Here is a 16,893-nt window from a genome sequence, read left to right on the forward strand (position 1 = left end):
GGTGGAATTTTATGCATCTATTTTACTCTTGCATGACATCTTTACTGGTCGAGCTCTATGAAACAGCCTGGCTCGAATGGATCGTAATCTGTTCCCGGCATAGGGACAGGTGGCTACTTCTCATATTAGTTATTATGAAGTAGAAGATGGGGAACATCATTAATCTATTTGCCTAAAAAATGTTTTTTTTCTACTTAATCATTTCTGATCATAATCTAATTTTATATGAATGAGGTAGAGAAATTTGCTTATATGAGGTGGTTCTTATAAAAAATAGCTTACAGGTCATATGAATATTCTAATTTAATGTTAGAAAACACAACTTTCTGAATTTGTTACTGCTCTTGGTTAAGAACCTTTCTTGATGTTTCATTTAGTTGCATTTCTACTTTCCTCAACAAACAAGGAGAACTGTACCGAAAACATTTTACATTCATATTTACACATAAATACATAAACCTCAAATACATGCCATCACATAGATATATATATGTAACCTTTTATCTTGACAAATTATTGTAATATCTAATCCCTTGGAATGCATGTATTCTATTCTCTCCTAATACCCATTAGGAAGTTATCTGATTTTCTCCTAATACCCATTAGGAACTTATCAGCCATTCATTTTTGTCTAATATATGTTTTAATTTTCAGTGGTTGACGAGTTAATTGTTTGCCTTATAGAAAATGGATCGTACTTGGATGTACGATAGAGTATATTCCAATAGACACGGATTGAAAGAAGAGTATGTTCGCGGGGTTAAAGACTTCGTAAAGAGGGCTTTGAAACAACCTATTTGTAAATCTGAGGGAGGGATAAGGTGTCCGTGTATAAATTGCAAGTGTCTCAAGATAAGAACACCAACTAATGTTAGACTTCACTTGTATCGAGATGGATTTCAACCAGACTATTGGATTTGGACTCAACATGGAGAAGTAGAGCTCAATGTTAATACAAGGAATGATTCAAATAGTAGTGAGCATGTGCATCATGATGACCAAATTGAGGCAATGAATCAGATGGTGTATGATGCTTTTAGGCCTTATGGAGTATTCTCTCACGTGAATGATAACATAGAAGTTGAGGAATATACGGAGGATGAGTTTCCCAACGAAGATGCCAAACGATTTTATGACAAGTTGATATCTTTCAACAAGCCCATTTATGAGGGAGCTACCCAATCAATATTATCAATATCTACTCAACTTCTTGAAATTAGGTCTAATTGGCATGTACCACAAAAAGGTTTAGATTTTGTTGCACAAATGCTTAAAAGTGTATGTCCAGTTCAAAAATGCTTGCCCGATAACTATTACCAAGCAACACAGTTGGTATCTAAGTTAGGGCTAAAGGTTGAGAAAATTGATTGTTGTAAGAATGGTTGTATGTTATATTACAAGGATGATAGCAATCTATCAGAGTGCAAATTTTGTAATGCTCCTAGGTTCATTCCTCGCAAGACTGGCATGGGAAAGTACAAAGATATCCCAGTGAAGAGAATGTTCTACTTCCCAATCATTCCCAGATTACAAAGATTGTATGCATCAACTGAGTCGGCAAGTGAAATGAGATGGCATCACATGAACAAAAATAGTTCCAACATCCTTCGCCACCCGTCAGATGGAAAAGCATGGAAACATTTTGATAGTGTATATCCTGACTTTTCTAGGGAACCCAGAAATGTAAGGTTGGGTCTGTGTTCAGATGGTTTTACTCCTTACATTCAAGCGTCTGCTTCTCCATACTCATGTTGGCCAATAATAGTTACTCCGTATAATCTCCCCCCTGAAATGTGCATGACCAAACCATACTTGTTTTTGGCATGCCTCATACCCGGACCTAAAAACCCTAAATTAAAGATAGATGTCTACTTGCAACCATTGATTGATGATCTACATCGATTGTGGTCCAATGGAATATTGACCTATGATATATCTACAAAACAAAACTTCATCATGAAAGCCTGCTTGATGTGGACAATTAATGATTTTCCAGCCTATGGTATGTTATCTGGATGGGGAACACAAGGTAAATTGGCATGCCCTCATTGTATGGAACACACTGATGCTTTCACCTTGAAAAGTGGCCATAAGAATTCCTGGTTTGACTGTCATCGTCGTTTCTTGCCATCTAATCACTCCTTCAGAAGGAGTAAAAGAAGTTTCCTAAAAAATAGGGTTGTGACCAATGAGCCACCTCCCATTTCCACAGGGAAAGATATATGGGCGGTAATAAGTAATTTTCCAAAAGTTACTGAAATTGGATGGGAGGCGAAATGGAAAGAATTCGAAGGGTATGGAGTGGATCACAATTGGAAAAAGCGAAGTATTTTTTGGGATCTCCCATATTGGAAGGATAATTTGTTAAGGCATAACCTCGATGTGATGCACATAGAAAAAAACGTCTTCGATAATATATTTAATACTGTCATGAATGTTAAGGATAAAACAAAGGATAATGAAAAGGCAAGAGAAGACTTGGCTAAATTATGCTTTCGCGGGGACTTGGAGCTCCAACCCTTAGAAAACGGAAAGAATGGTAAACCAAAGGCTAGTTACACTCTAACCAAATCTGAAGCCAAGTTGGTTTGTAAATGGCTTAAGGAATTGAGAATGCCAGATGGCTATGCTTCAAACCTCAGTAGGTGTGCGAATGTAGAAAAGGGTACGGTGCATGGGATGAAGAGCCATGATTGTCATGTTTTCATGGAATGTTTACTCCCAATTGCATTCCATTCATTGCCAGATTTGGTTTGGAAACCATTAACTGAGCTAAGTCGATTCTTTAAAGATCTTTGTTGCAATACATTGAGGATGGACGACTTAATTAAGTTGGATGAGAATATTCCAATTATCATATGCAAGTTGGAAAGGATTTTTCCACCAGGTTTCTTTGACTCAATGGAGCATCTTCCAATCCATCTTGCCAAAGAAGCAATTCTAGGTGGTCCAGTACAGTACCGATGGATGTATCCATTCGAAAGGTAATTGTTGTGGTTGATTTTATTAAGTTATTGCATGTTTATCATAAATTAATAAACGTGGAATGATTGAATGTGCAGATTTATGGGAGTCTCAAAGAGGGCAGTGACAAATAAGGCTAGAGTTGAAGGTTCCATATGCAGTGATTATATACATCGCGAGACAAATTACTTTTGCTCTCATTATTTCAACTCTTTCCGTTTGTTGCCAACCATAAATCTTAGTAACAAACCTCATTTAGACAATGATGACATTCTACCTACAATGTCCATTCTACAAAGTGGCGGTCGACCAAGTGGGAAGTCACGAAAATATTTCTATCTGATAAGGAATGGAAGTCTTCACATGTGCATGTCTTGATAAATTGTGATGAGGTTAAACCATATCTTGAGTAAGTGTGCATCATAATATATTCAATCAAATTATTGATGCATATCATAATAGATATTTACTTATGAATCGTGTGATTTATTTCAGCATATTCTTAGAGAACCACTCTCTAGATATAGAAGATTCATCTGGGCGCATACATATAGAGTTTCCCATATGGCTGAAGAAATATGTAAATGAGGAGACAAATGGAGTTACTAACCAAGATATAATTGCCTTGTCTCGCAGTCCTGCATCAATGGCCATATCATGGAACATGTATTTTATCAATGGGTACAAGTTTCATACTGAAGAATGGAGCAAAGGTAGAAAAACTAGCAATTGTGGTGTGCACGTGAAAGGTCTTGCAGAAGGAGGAAATACTGATTTTTATGGAATAATCAAACATATCTTTGAGCTAGATTACTTTGGTCTGAAGCATAAGATTCCAGTTTTTTATTGTGAATGGTTTGATCCAACAAGGAATACGGGCACAAAGGTTCACCCACAATATAAAACTGTGGATATTAAGATGGATAAACGTTATCGTCCTTATGATCCTTTCATCCTTGCGCAAAATGCAAGACAAGTGTATTATGTCCCATATCCAGAAATGTGTAGAGATATGCGTGGATGGTGTGCGGCAATCACCACAAAACCAAGGGGTCGCGTAGAGATTGACAACATAGAGGATGAAGTACCTTATCAATCTGATGGGATGTTACCGGCACTACCCAATGTAGAAATTGAAGCAATATCTTGTTTGCGTGACATGTCACAATTAGATGTGTTTGAAGAGATTTTTGATTGCTCTACTAGTGAAGCAGATAGAGGGCATTGATGAAGATAAATTAAGTCGTTGTGCATTTATCTTTTCCCTGTAGAGAACTTTTTCTTTGTTTACCCATCCTTTGTTAGCAGCATTCCTTTGTATTTGATTACAGGGTTTCTATAATGGAATATTTGAACACTGTAGATTTCCTTGATTAATGGATTTTCTGATGACTTCTGAGTACTTTCTATTTTGTCCTTTTTCGGTTGCATTTCTGTTTCCCACTTTGCAACCTTTTCCTTTTATTGAAATCCTTTTATGACAACATAAGCACTATTATTGAACACTGTTAGTGAACAATGTCTGGAGATTCACCAGTCCAGAAGAAGTTCTTGCGATATTTCTGGTGGAGTTAAGACTAATGACAGAAGCACGTCTGAAACGACCGATAAGAAATGTAGTGCTTACCGTTCCAGTTTCGTTCAGTCGTTTCCAGCTGACCCGCCTAGAGCGTGCTTGTGTGATGGCTGGTCTTCATATTCTCAGGTTAATGCCTGAACCAACAGCAGTGGCAATGTTATATGGACAGCAGCAACTGAAAGCTTCTCAGGAATCTATGGGCAGTGGAAGTGAGAAAATTGCTCTCATTTTTAATATGGGTGCTGGTTTTTGCGACGTTGCTGTGACTGCTACCGACGGAGGAGTATCCCAGATAAAAGCCTTGGCAGGAAGTACTGTTGGCGGAGAAGACTTGCTTCAGAATATGATGCGGCATCTGTTACCGGATTCTGAAAATATTTTCAAGAGTCATGCGGTCAAACAAATCGAGTCAATGGCATTGCTTCGAGTTGCAGCCCAGGATGCAATTCACCAGCTTTCGTCTCAAATCAGTGTTCAGGTCGATGTAGACTTGGGAGATGGTTTGAAGGTATACAAGGTTGTTGACAGGGCGGAGTTTGAGGAGGTGAAGGAAATCAGGCAGCAGAAGAAAATCATTTGTTGGGATATTTAAAGATAATCGGAATACCTGCAGCACCAAAAGGAGTTCCTGATATCAGTGTGTGCATGGATGTAGATACTGCAAACGTGCTGACAGTTTTAGCCGGTGTTGTGATGCCTGGATCTCGGGCGCCTGCAGTTCCTTTTATGCAAGTGAGGATGCCGATGGTTGATGATGCGCAAGGTTGGTGTGCTGAGGCTATAAATAAAACCTATGGTGCTTCAATGGATTTGGTTACTCTCAAAAAGGCATGAATTGATATTCATGCATCATTGTACCTTTTTATAGTTGTTTTCTTGTGTTTCAGTAACAGAAGTTGTTGTTTTACATGTATAATGTTTGTAAGATAATAAATAATATATAAAAGGCTTTTATTCTAAAGCTTCCACCTTAGTTCATTTGCTAACCTAACACTGTCCCCCAGTTGCAGGAGAAAAAAAACTCAGGAAGGTAAATTTGCAATAGAGGGAGGAAACTTAATATCTCCATTTTCGGCCATTTGCATTTGAACTGTGTGTTTGCAATTAAACTTTTTTACTGTTCTAATGCAAAGGTTAATACAAGAATGGATTTCAATATTGTTGATTGTTATCTGCTTTTATTTTTATGACAACAGATGACTAAAAGAGGTGGAAAAGATAAGGTATTAGCACCAGGAAAACTTCAAGAAGAACGAAATCGCATAATTAACAAGAAGCATATCGTTAGGAAACCTGCTCAAACAACATTGTCTATGCAGGATGCATCATCGGCACCAACACCAGCTCAGGCAGCACCGTCCGTGCAGGTTGCATCGTCGATGCCGACATCAGCTTCGAAAAAATCATCTGTGCAGGCTGCATCGTCGATGCCAACACCAGCTCAGGAAGCATCGTCCGTGCAGGTTGCATCATCAATGCCAACATCAGCTTCTAAAAAATCGTGTGTGCAGGCTGCATCGTTGATGCCAACACCAGCTCAGGCAGCATCGTCCGTGCAGGCTGCATCGTCGATGCCAACACCAGCTCAGGCAGCATCGTCTGTGCAGGCTGCATCGTCGATGCCAACACCAGCTCCAACTGTAGTACCTGTTCATGCCACTACCTCTGAGAATTTCAGTTTTATGCCTACTCCAACTTTAAGCCATCAAACAATGGCTGGCCCTCAAAGTATAAACCTTCAAACAATGGCTAGCCCTTCAAATTTGGCAGAGGAGGAAGATGTGGATGCTGATGAGGATGAGGCGGTGGGTCAAGAAACTATTACCCCTCTTGTGCCAACAATAGATGAGAATGGGAAAGTTATTATAAAACCATCTGGTACTGGGTAAGTCATATATATTCTCATAATTTAATTTTGTGCAGGAATCTTTACTATATGTTGCACATTTTGATTTTGGCTTTTCTGCATGCCTAAAGAAGCTTCTGTAAAATTGTGTATCCTCTGCATTTTCCACCTTGTTGTGAATCTCACCTTTTATGGATTCGTACACTACAGCTTTTTAAGTGCTTCCCTACAGTTAAATGTGATTAATAATATTGTTCTGTCTTGGACTGGAATAATTAACACAAGAATGTAACATGTGTCATAATCATAATTGGTCATTAGGAACTCCATTGCATGATTCTATACAGAGGAACAGAACATGTAGATTGATTTTGGGTGTAAAAGCTCCTAATCTAAATATGCTTACAGTACTAAAGTTCCACTTGGGAACATCATTCTCTAATAAGCTTCTTTCAGTTTACTTAGTAGTTTTATTATTGTATTTTGTAGGCTAGTTCCTGCCAAAGAAGTTGCTGGTGCCATTAATTATGCGATACGCAAACAATTTTATAAACCTATACATCATTGGTCTGCACTCGATCCTGATACGAAAGCTGATTGGTTTAAGTTGTTTGGAGTAAGTATTTATTGACTTTTGTCACTTAAGTTGATCAAATTATATTTAAAAAAGTAACTAATTGGTTATTAATATTAATTATGTGATTTTAATTATTTTTAGGAGAAGGTTTCGTGGGATCCTTTCGATCATGCATTTGTCTATAGCGCATTTGAAAAAAAAGGAAGAAAACGATTAAACGACATGTTGGGGAAGGCGAGGAGAAAAGGGACTCGACCTTCATGGATTGGTGATGATGCTTGGGTTGAACTTCAAACTTATTGGAAAAAGACCGAGTTTTTGGCTGTGTCTTCTCAAAACAAGACCAATCGAGCTTCCGCAAGAGGCGGAGCAGTCCACACCACAGGCCGTAAGGCTCATATTGATGTTGCACTTCAACTTGTAAGTAATAAAATCCTAACAAATTATTATTATTATGAAGATTCTTTATATCTTGACAGTTTTACTCGTATTCTGTATTGATTATTGGATTATTTGATTTTTGTAGTCACGTGAACTTCAAAGGGATCTGCGTCCCGATGAGTTATTTTTAAAAACACACAAGAGGAAAAATGGTGAATGGGTTGACAGTCGTGCTGCATCTACTTATGTAAGTTCTCGTAAATTTGAAATTCCTGCACTATTTTTACTGTTAATTCATCAGGATGATATGCTAGATTGTTTGGTTATTGACATTCCTGCACAGTTGGCTTGTTTGGTTATTGACATCAAAAAACTATTAGGAAGTTAGTATGTTAGTTTATGACTATGAAGTGTAAATTGGTTACGAATTGAATGTTAAATGGAACCTGTTAAATTTTGATTATTGAACTGTTATAGAAATGGTGAAATACTTGGATAGAAGCTAATATGAAATGGTGAAATACTTGATTATTGATCAGGATGATATGCTAACACTAACAGAAATCAAACATTCAATTAACCATATGCTAACCACTAATTCGAACTATTTTTACTGTTAATTCATCAGGATGATATGCTAGATTGTTTATTGCTCAGTGTTTTGAGAAAGGTTATGCAGATAGGATTCAGGTTTTTTCTACTGATTTTATTGATGAGGATTTCGTTGATGCTTGTGCTGGTTTGACTTATGCTAGGATTGAAGGAAAAACATGAATTATGAATCTGTTATGTTCTTTTGTTTTGTTTTCTTGTATTGTATGGTTTTGGATTTGCTGGTTTGTAAATGTTTGTTTGATTGTAAATTTAAACTACAACATGCTATGTTTGGTTGAATATACATGAATCAAGACGTGAGATATTGTTGCATATTCGAATTTGCTTCAACATTATATTTGTAAGTCTTTCATTTTCCTACACTGATGGAGTAAGTTGTGGTTACAATTTAATCCACTAGTCACACACACTATTTATTTGGTAAGTTAGTAGAGAAAGCTGTGGTTATGAATTATAATTCTCATTGAGGATTCGGATTGGTAGGAACTCACTGAGAACATTGAGTGGTCCATTGAACACTAAACACGTGTCTTATATTAATCCACCTCATTTATATTATTTGATTATGCATTATTGTCACACTTATTTGAATATTAAATAGGATGGTTATTACTGTTGGCATTTTATTGAATTACGAAGTTATTGAATCAATTAGGAAATGAATGTGATTGAACAAATTTGGTTAAGTTGTTTTTGCTGCAGTTTTTTATGAAATTGAAACGCAGGTTGAAAAATCAATTAGGAAACTAACTATTACTAACTATGTGATTTGGAAGTGTTTCAGACTGGTGCTGCAGTGAATTCGTTTAATGTTGAACCTTAGTTGCAATGTTGGGCTGAACCAAATGCAATTTGAAGCCGAACTGAATGTTAATTGATTAACCAAATGCTTCACCATTTGAGTGGTTTGAATTATTATTTCAGTTGTTGTTAGAAAATGAAGTAAAGTATTGGCTTTCAATTAGGGAAAGAATTTGGCTACCATGGTTTGAATTGTTGGAAATAAATGAAAGTAGTTTGGCTTGTTTGGTTATTGACATCAAAAAACTATTAGGAAGTTAGTATGTTAGTTTATGACTATGAAGTGTAAATTGGTTACGAATTGAATGTTAAATGGAACCTGTTAAATTTTGATTATTGAACTGTTATAGAAATGGTGAAATACTTGGATAGAAGCTAATATGAAATGGTGAAATACTTGATTATTGAACTGTTAACAGAGCACTAACTTAGCATTATAATGTTTTGTTATGCAGAAGACTTTTAAAGAGAAGTTTGATGCAGAACTTCAGCCAACTGAAGAAGGGAATGGAGAGGTTGTTCAGGTGTTAGATGGAGAGCGTGTAAATCAGCTATGGACAGAGGCTGCTGGGGGCCGTAACCGTGGTCGGGTTTATGGCGCTGCAGATTTAGCTATTAATATAAAACGTGGATCAAAAAGTTTTACCCAACAATCTCAAACTCCTCAACACTCTATGTTTGGGATGTCATTAGAAGCTGAAAGAGCAGCTAGAATTAGAGCTGAACAAATTGCCGAGGCTGCAACGACCCAATTACAAGAGGCTAACGAAGCAATGCGAGCTGCTACCGAGGCTGCAAAAGCTGCTACCGAGACTGCACAAAGGATGGAGAGGGAGATGAATGCTTGGAAGGAATTTATGATGAAGAAATTTGACACTTCAACTTTTGTATCACATTCTCATCATTATGATGACGATTTGGATGATCAATCATTAGATGAAGATTGATCTTGTACTTTTAGTAGAATGAATTAATCTCGGATGTGATTACTTTTTGTGTATGTTTTTTGAAAGTTAATGTTGGTAGAACTTTTGTAGTTACTTTCACGAATGTTTAAAATTGTTTCCAAATGTTTTACCATAAATATGATACTGTGGATTGAAAAAATTTGTTCCAGTGAGGTTGTCATGTTGCAACCCGTTATTGTCCTTTTTTGTTGACTTTAGAGTCGGTGTATGCAAGGCTAAATATTAGTATAGACTTTTCTATGTTGACTTTAGTGTCGGTGACACGGACGCTATCTGTTGACATTTTTTGTTGACTTTAGAGTCGGTGACACGGACGCTAAACATAATATTGACTTTTCTATGTTGACTTTAGTGTCGGTGACACGGACGCTATCTGTTGATTTTTTTTGTTGACTTTAGTGTCGGTGGAACGGACGCTAAACATAATATTGACTTTTCTATGTTGACTTTAGTGTCGGTGACACGGACGCTATCTGTTGACTCTTTTTGTTGACTTTAGTGTCGGTGACACGGACGCTAAACATAATATTGACTTTTCATGATTTTGAAACAACATAGCGTCGGTTCCATTAGTGTCCGCTTTAGCCTCCGTCTCCCCGAGGCTACGTAGCGTCGGTGTATCTTTAGCCGACGTTACACAGTAGCTTCGCAACTTTTATTCAAGGCCCGACACCGACGCTAAACCGACGCTAACCACATATTAGTGTCTGTTTTTTCACCGTTAGCGTCTGTAAATGGCCGACGCTAAAAACAGTTTTTCTAGTAGTGCGATGAAGTCTGATTCTGTTTTTCCTTCCCTTTTTTCTTTTATTTGTTTTCCATTATTGAATATTAATACTGTTAGATGTCACATTTACATTGGAGTTTTTTTTTTTTTTATATTTTGAGTTGGTCAACATTCTTAATTGTGTTTTAATCATTAAATCCAACAATAATTGCAAGAGAGTGGATCGCTTAGGCCTCCCCACCATTTCTATGTTATTTTCTTTGAAAGGTTTATTAATATTAGTTTTATTATTAAGTGGTAGAATTAGTTTTTCTTTTAGAATTAGGCTTTTGGGCTCAATTGGATTTCTTCCCACCCTTCTTTTGCTAACTATGCACCCCTTTCTATTTTTTCTCTTTTATTTAAATCTATTTAGATTTTCATTTTATTTCAAAATTCAATAAATTATTTTAAATCAAAATCTTTTTATTTTATTTAATAAAATTGATTGATTAATTTTGGTTTTAATTAATTAGTTTTGCTAATTAAAATTAATTAACTTGTTATTTTGATGGAATTAATTTTTATCAATTAATCTTGATAATTATTTTATTAATTAGCTTAATTAATTAATTTAATTAAATCTTAATTAATTAATTTGTTTGTTTGTTGCTTTAATAATCATGTATCCTTCTCATATCAATTGTTAATCATGATTTAACTATGCATCTTTGATCATCTTGGTAATTAACTTGTCAAGTGATAAAATAACTCAAAATGAACTTTTCAATATAAAAACCCTTGGTCCAAGCGCCAAGTGAACTTTTCAACACAAAAAGCTTCGTCTAACACCAAGTGACTTTCTCAAACCCGATTAAAATCATTTTAATGCGATTTCAAATCTCTTCCCGATTAAATATAACACAAAAAACGTCTTTCTTAACAAACACGAAAGAAAAGGATCCTTAGAGTCTCACATTCCTTGAATCGTTGAATGATCAGTCCCGAGGCACACATCTTGGGCTAGTTGTTTGTTCATTCATTTGTTTCTAAAACACTTAATAAGAACTTGGAAAAAAAGAGAGGACATTGGAGTCTATCATTTCAATGGAACCTTTGTACAATAAACTTTGAGGCACACACGTCTCATTCTTGTTGAATGTTCGTTGTCCATCAAACAAATTTCATAAATACATTGAATGAAAAAGGACTGCTGGAGTCTAGCATTCCAGTAATCCCCGAATTAATGATCCTGAGGCTCACATCTCGTTCTCACCGAGCATTCATCATTCACTTAAAAATACTAAACACATCAAACTTATTCTCTAGCCCCCGTGCGATCGAAACCTTTTCGAAAGAACATTGTTTAATCTTTTCTAATGCATATACAAACTAGCACTTAAGTCCCCACAACAAGCATGCAATTCAATGTTTAACCTTTAGAATGCAATCTAAATAGATGTTCAATACAACAAACTTTAATCAAGTAAACTATTTTTCAAAAGAACATTGTTTAATCCTTTCCAATATGTATATAAACTAGCATTTAGGTCTCCTCCACGAGCATGCAAGCTCATGCTTAACTGGTAGAATATGATCTAAACACTTGTTCAATAAAACAAACCAACCAATAAACTGTAGCCTTCCACTGAACTCCAAAGCTTTGAGTTCCTTATTGTACCTGAGGATATGTGTGAGCAAAACCCTCAATCTTGTCAAGCACATTAATAAAAACATTTTTGTGACCCTTTTTATTCTCCTTTTACATCCTTTATCATTCGAAGAAAACAATTAATGATGTCTAACATTCAGTTGCAAATTTAACTAAAAGGTTCTCGTTTAGTACAACGAACGCGAGAGGTGCTAATACCTTCCTCTTGCGTAATCGATTCCCGAACCCGAATATGGTTGCGACAACTATCTTCTTTTCTCTTAGGGGTTTTATCAATATTTTCCCTTTCCGTCTTTGAAATAAATAAAGATTGGTAGCGACTCTGTTCGAATCAATTTTTTTTCAAACTTCGCAAAGGATCGCATTTTTCGAGATGCGATAGTTGGCAAATATGTTGAGGATTATTGCTCCTGCAAGAGAGAGTCAATCCTAATTTAGTTAACTTTGCGATAAGTCTTGGCTTTGCTTAATTGTTTCCTTTATGCTTGTTTTCTTATTTACTTTCTTTTATGATTTCTCTTTTTCATTATTATATCTGTGGATCTTGGAATGATATCACGAGTAAAGCTCTACACCCGGGCTTTGGAAAATGATAGAGAACACATAGTTTAGAATGGAAGTTGTATAGTTTTAATCTCCAAGGACCACTCGTTGTGTGCCTAGCATGAAGACTTCCCCTAGAGTAGACATTTTCGTAGATCTCGTTATAAGATGGCTAGCCTTTCACATAACATTCATTCATGAAGGGTCCATGACTCTAGGAACCACTCCTTGCATACCTAACATGAAGACCTCGCCCAAAATAGACTTTTTTGTCGATCTCGTCATAAAATAGCTACCCTGTTATAAGAAATTGAAATGATTAAAGTCCATGACTCAGAGAACCTTATCCATCAACCTAGAAACTATGATGTGAGTGGGATTATGGGCCGAAAGCTTAAAACCATCTGTTACAAAACCTACCTAACAAGGTGTTCTAAGTTACTTATGATGTCCCTGGTCTTAATCATACATACATGGCATTGCACTTTCTTGCATATAAACAAAAAAAATCATATCATTTGCATAAAATAAAATATCCTCATGCATCTCACTTCCAAAAAAAAAAAAAAAAACTTACACACATTCTTCCCGTTTATCCAGCAAAACTACCATCTCGACATCAATATGAAACTCGCCACAAATTCAAAATGATGCTCGAGCAAGTTGAAGTTAATCAAACTACCATGAGAAATGACATTGACTACATGTAGGGGAAGATTGACTATCTGCTTGAGACCATGCTAAGTATGGCTTGGAAGGAGAGAAATGTTGAAATAGATGTTGACGTCTGAAGAATTTCTAGTCAGATTGGCACCTCATCACTTCACATCCCTAGGGTGACTAACCCCGGAGGATGTTTTGTTCGTCCTAAAGGAATTCATATCCCTATTCCTATTCTAGTAGGTAATGCGGGAATCTAAAATCATTTTTTCACGTCTATCAGACATGGATCTGTGTCTGATGATGAAGATATATTTGATGCCTTCTATGTGCCTCCATAGGCGAGGCCTTCTATGGGAGTCCTTCTAGACCCTGTTGTTGAAAGACTTCGTACTTTGGATGAGAAATTCAAGTCTTTGGAGGTTCACTAGACTCCTGCCTTGGATGTTGTTGATATGTCTCTGGTGTCGGGACTTGTGATTCCCTGGAAATTCAAAGTTCCAGACTTCGACAAATATAAGGGGTCAGTTATCCTCAAACTCATCTTAGAGCTTATTGCTATAAGATGGAAACCCACACCAACAACGGTCAACTCTTGATCCATTATTTCCATGATAGCCTCAACGGGGCATCCCTGGAGTGGTACATGTAGTTGGAGAGGGGGAAGGTCCAACCCTGGAGGGACCTTGCAGAAGATTTTCTCAGGCACTACCAATACAACATCAATCTGGTGCCTAATCGCACCCAGGTGCATGATATGACCCAGCGTAGCAATTATTCATTCATAGAATACGCATAGCGATGAAGGGAACTTGCAACACGAGTCCAACCTTATCTTCTTGGTAAAGAGCTAATCGATATGTTCGTTGGGACACTCCATGTCCAATATATGGAAAAAAATGGTGGGATCTAGCTTCCCAACATTCTTTTAGGTTTTCACTGTCACAGAAAGAATCGAGATTCAAATGAAAAGGGAAGCTACCATGCGCTTTCGATGCCTCAAATAGAGAGAAAAAACCTTATTCCAATTTCCAGAAGAAGGGGGAAGGTGAAACCAATACCGTTATAAGAGGATGGAAGAACAAGTATCAACAACATGTTCTTGTAGATTACCACCAAGTTGTTGCAATCACGCCCGCGCCATATCAACAACTATTTCAGCAACAACAACTGGCTTATCCACATTAATAGTCGTATCAGCAACAAGGGTATCAACACCAGCACCAAAATCAGCAGCAACACCCTCCACAACAGCGTCAACGTAACCAACAAAAGGTGAGAAAACCAAAAAGATAGTTTGATCCTCTACTGATCCTGTATAGCTAGATCCTTCCTTATCTGTTAAAGGGTGGATTGGTCACTTTGAAGGAGTTAAAGCTTGCAATACTTCCTTATCCACCAGGCTATGACGATAATGCTCACTGTGAGTATCATATGGATGCCTAGGGGCACACAATGGAGGATTGCAATGCATTGAAACACAGAGTCCAAGACTTGATTAACTATAAGGCATTCATTTTCACATGCCCAAATGTTGCAACAAACCCCATGCCGGTGCATGCATGGTTGTTTGTAAAAGCCATTGAAAAGGTTGTCGAGGGTAGGCGTGAGGTGATCATCATACTGGTTTAAACAGGCAGAACAACCTCCAACTCTAGAGAAAATCTAGCCCAACAATGAATCAAGAAAGGAAAAGCTAATTTCCTCAATAAAGGCAATCATCAGGCCATGTTACCATTTTATATTCTTGTAATTTGTTCTTGTTTGTCTAATTATTGTTTACTTTAAACATTGTTGTTTGTAAATGGTAATATTAATGAAATCGACATGCATGTTTTGAATCAATCCAGTTGTCTTCACTAATATTTTCTCATTTATTACGAATAAAAAAAGACACAAAATTTGTCTCCACTTCACTTTCTTTATCAAACTATTGTTTTAGCAAAGTTTGGAGGGAGAATGACGAAAACAAAATACCCATAATTGCTAATGGTATACTTTCAGATAAAATTTTATCGATGATACACATGCATTGTTTTAAATCCCCAAACACTTGAGGGATAAGGAGTTAATCCCTAGTTAACCACTTCGAGCCTAGAAGTAGGTGTTTCTTTCGGATTTAAAAACCCTTATGCTTAACTTGGGGTATGATAATGTTCAGTTAATTTGACTACACATTAAAATTACAAGATGAAACATCCTATATGGGGATCAATCATATGGTATTCTTCGCACACGTCCTGAAGTGTTGAAGGAACCATGCAAAATCCAAAAGTTATGTCAGTTTTTCTTCAATGACCAATGACTTAGAAGTCACAACCCTTCAGCAAAAAAAAGCTCGCTAAGTTGAATATCCAAAGAGGCTACTTAGGAAAAAATTAGGGTAATCCCGGTGTACTAAAAGCTTCTAAAAAGCGGTCTAGGCAAAAATTAGGGATCAAAAAGCAAAAAATAATAATCCAAAAAGGTCGTTAAATCCTTAACAAGAAAAAAAAACAAAATCAGGTGACCACCAAATTAATAATCACAGGGTGATCAATGTGTTTGGATGCGCATTCTTCTAATATTATACTTAGGCAACTATATAGTTTATTCTATTATTTTTACTCTTTTAGTGTGTTTTTATATTTAAGTTTATTTCTGACTTTATTTTATTTTTATACTTTATTTTCAGCTTAAACAGTTATTTGATACCTTGTCACTGTGCATATCATAACTTGAGTTACAAGAATCAGATTGACATGTTCTAATAGGAGTTGGAAACTTAAGAGGATAATATAAACGTTTCATGTTAAAGTTAGAAGCTGATTTAGAGCGAAGAAGGGTCGAATAATTCGTTTTAGTTCCAAACTTAAGAAAATACTTAGTTTTTGGGCCGATTTTGTATTTTTTTGGTTGGTTGCTATTAGGCCCTAATTCCATTGCTCTATTTAACAACTTAGTAGTTTTAGGAATGAAATATTCATCATTCATGAAATAGAGAATAGGGTATACGAATACCATGGAGAGCTAATTCTCAAAAAGTTGTTCTGATGTATTCGAATTCCACTTTGAGGTTTTTATTAACTTCAGTTTAATTTTGATTTCTTTTCAATTATTCCTATAAACTCGTTTGCTTAATCCGATTACTTTCGTTTGCTTAATTCGATTGTTTCTTATAGGATAAATTTGATTAAATTCGATTGTTTGTATGATCCTTAACTATAATCACGTTAGCGTAGCTTTTTCGTTATCGTGTTTGATTAAGTCGCGTTTGCTTAATTCACGTCTGCTTAAATCCGTTTGGTTAATTCTAAAATTAGGAATATACATCATATAATACAAATTGCACTTGTCAGTCAGTATTATAATCGAATGAGATCGAATCCGATAAGGAATTGAAATTATAAGAATCAATGATAAGTCGGAAATTGATACAATAAATTAGCTTATTTATCAATTTTGCTTTTACCTTTAATCATCTTCGATTTAAGTTCTGAACCTTAAAAATCCCCCTTCTTTTTATTCAGCTGGTTACAACATTCAAGAGTCCTTGTGATACGACATTCGAGTGTCGCTTCCGTTTTACTACACTTTTAAAC

At 36.2% G+C, this 16,893-nt stretch overlaps 1 protein-coding gene across 1 annotated transcript; it reads left to right on the plus strand.

Annotated features, from left to right (window-relative positions):
- The first annotated feature begins 5,188 nt into the window (after positions 1–5,188).
- Positions 5,189–9,710, plus strand: LOC127122978 (uncharacterized). Its single transcript, XM_051053250.1, has 6 exons — positions 5,189–5,371; positions 5,740–6,428; positions 6,879–7,005; positions 7,108–7,386; positions 7,493–7,594; positions 9,219–9,710. Exons 1-6 carry the CDS (start codon positions 5,189–5,191, stop codon positions 9,708–9,710), a joined length of 1,872 nt encoding a protein of 623 aa, XP_050909207.1.
- The last annotated feature ends 7,183 nt before the right edge of the window (positions 9,711–16,893 follow it).

The sequence above is a fragment of the Lathyrus oleraceus genome, chromosome 2 (genome assembly GCF_024323335.1).
Source record: "Lathyrus oleraceus cultivar Zhongwan6 chromosome 2, CAAS_Psat_ZW6_1.0, whole genome shotgun sequence".
Classification (NCBI taxonomy): Eukaryota; Viridiplantae; Streptophyta; class Magnoliopsida; order Fabales; family Fabaceae; genus Lathyrus; species Lathyrus oleraceus.

Coding starts and splice junctions, on each gene's coding strand:
- LOC127122978 (XM_051053250.1), top strand. CDS start 5,189: ATGGATGTAGATACTGCAAACGTGCTGACAGTTTTAGCCGGTGTTGTG. Junction 5,372..5,739: donor ATTTGGTTACTCTCAAAAAG/GCATGAATTGAT, acceptor TTATGACAACAG/ATGACTAAAAGAGGTGGAAA. Junction 7,595..9,218: donor GTCGTGCTGCATCTACTTAT/GTAAGTTCTCGT, acceptor TTTGTTATGCAG/AAGACTTTTAAAGAGAAGTT.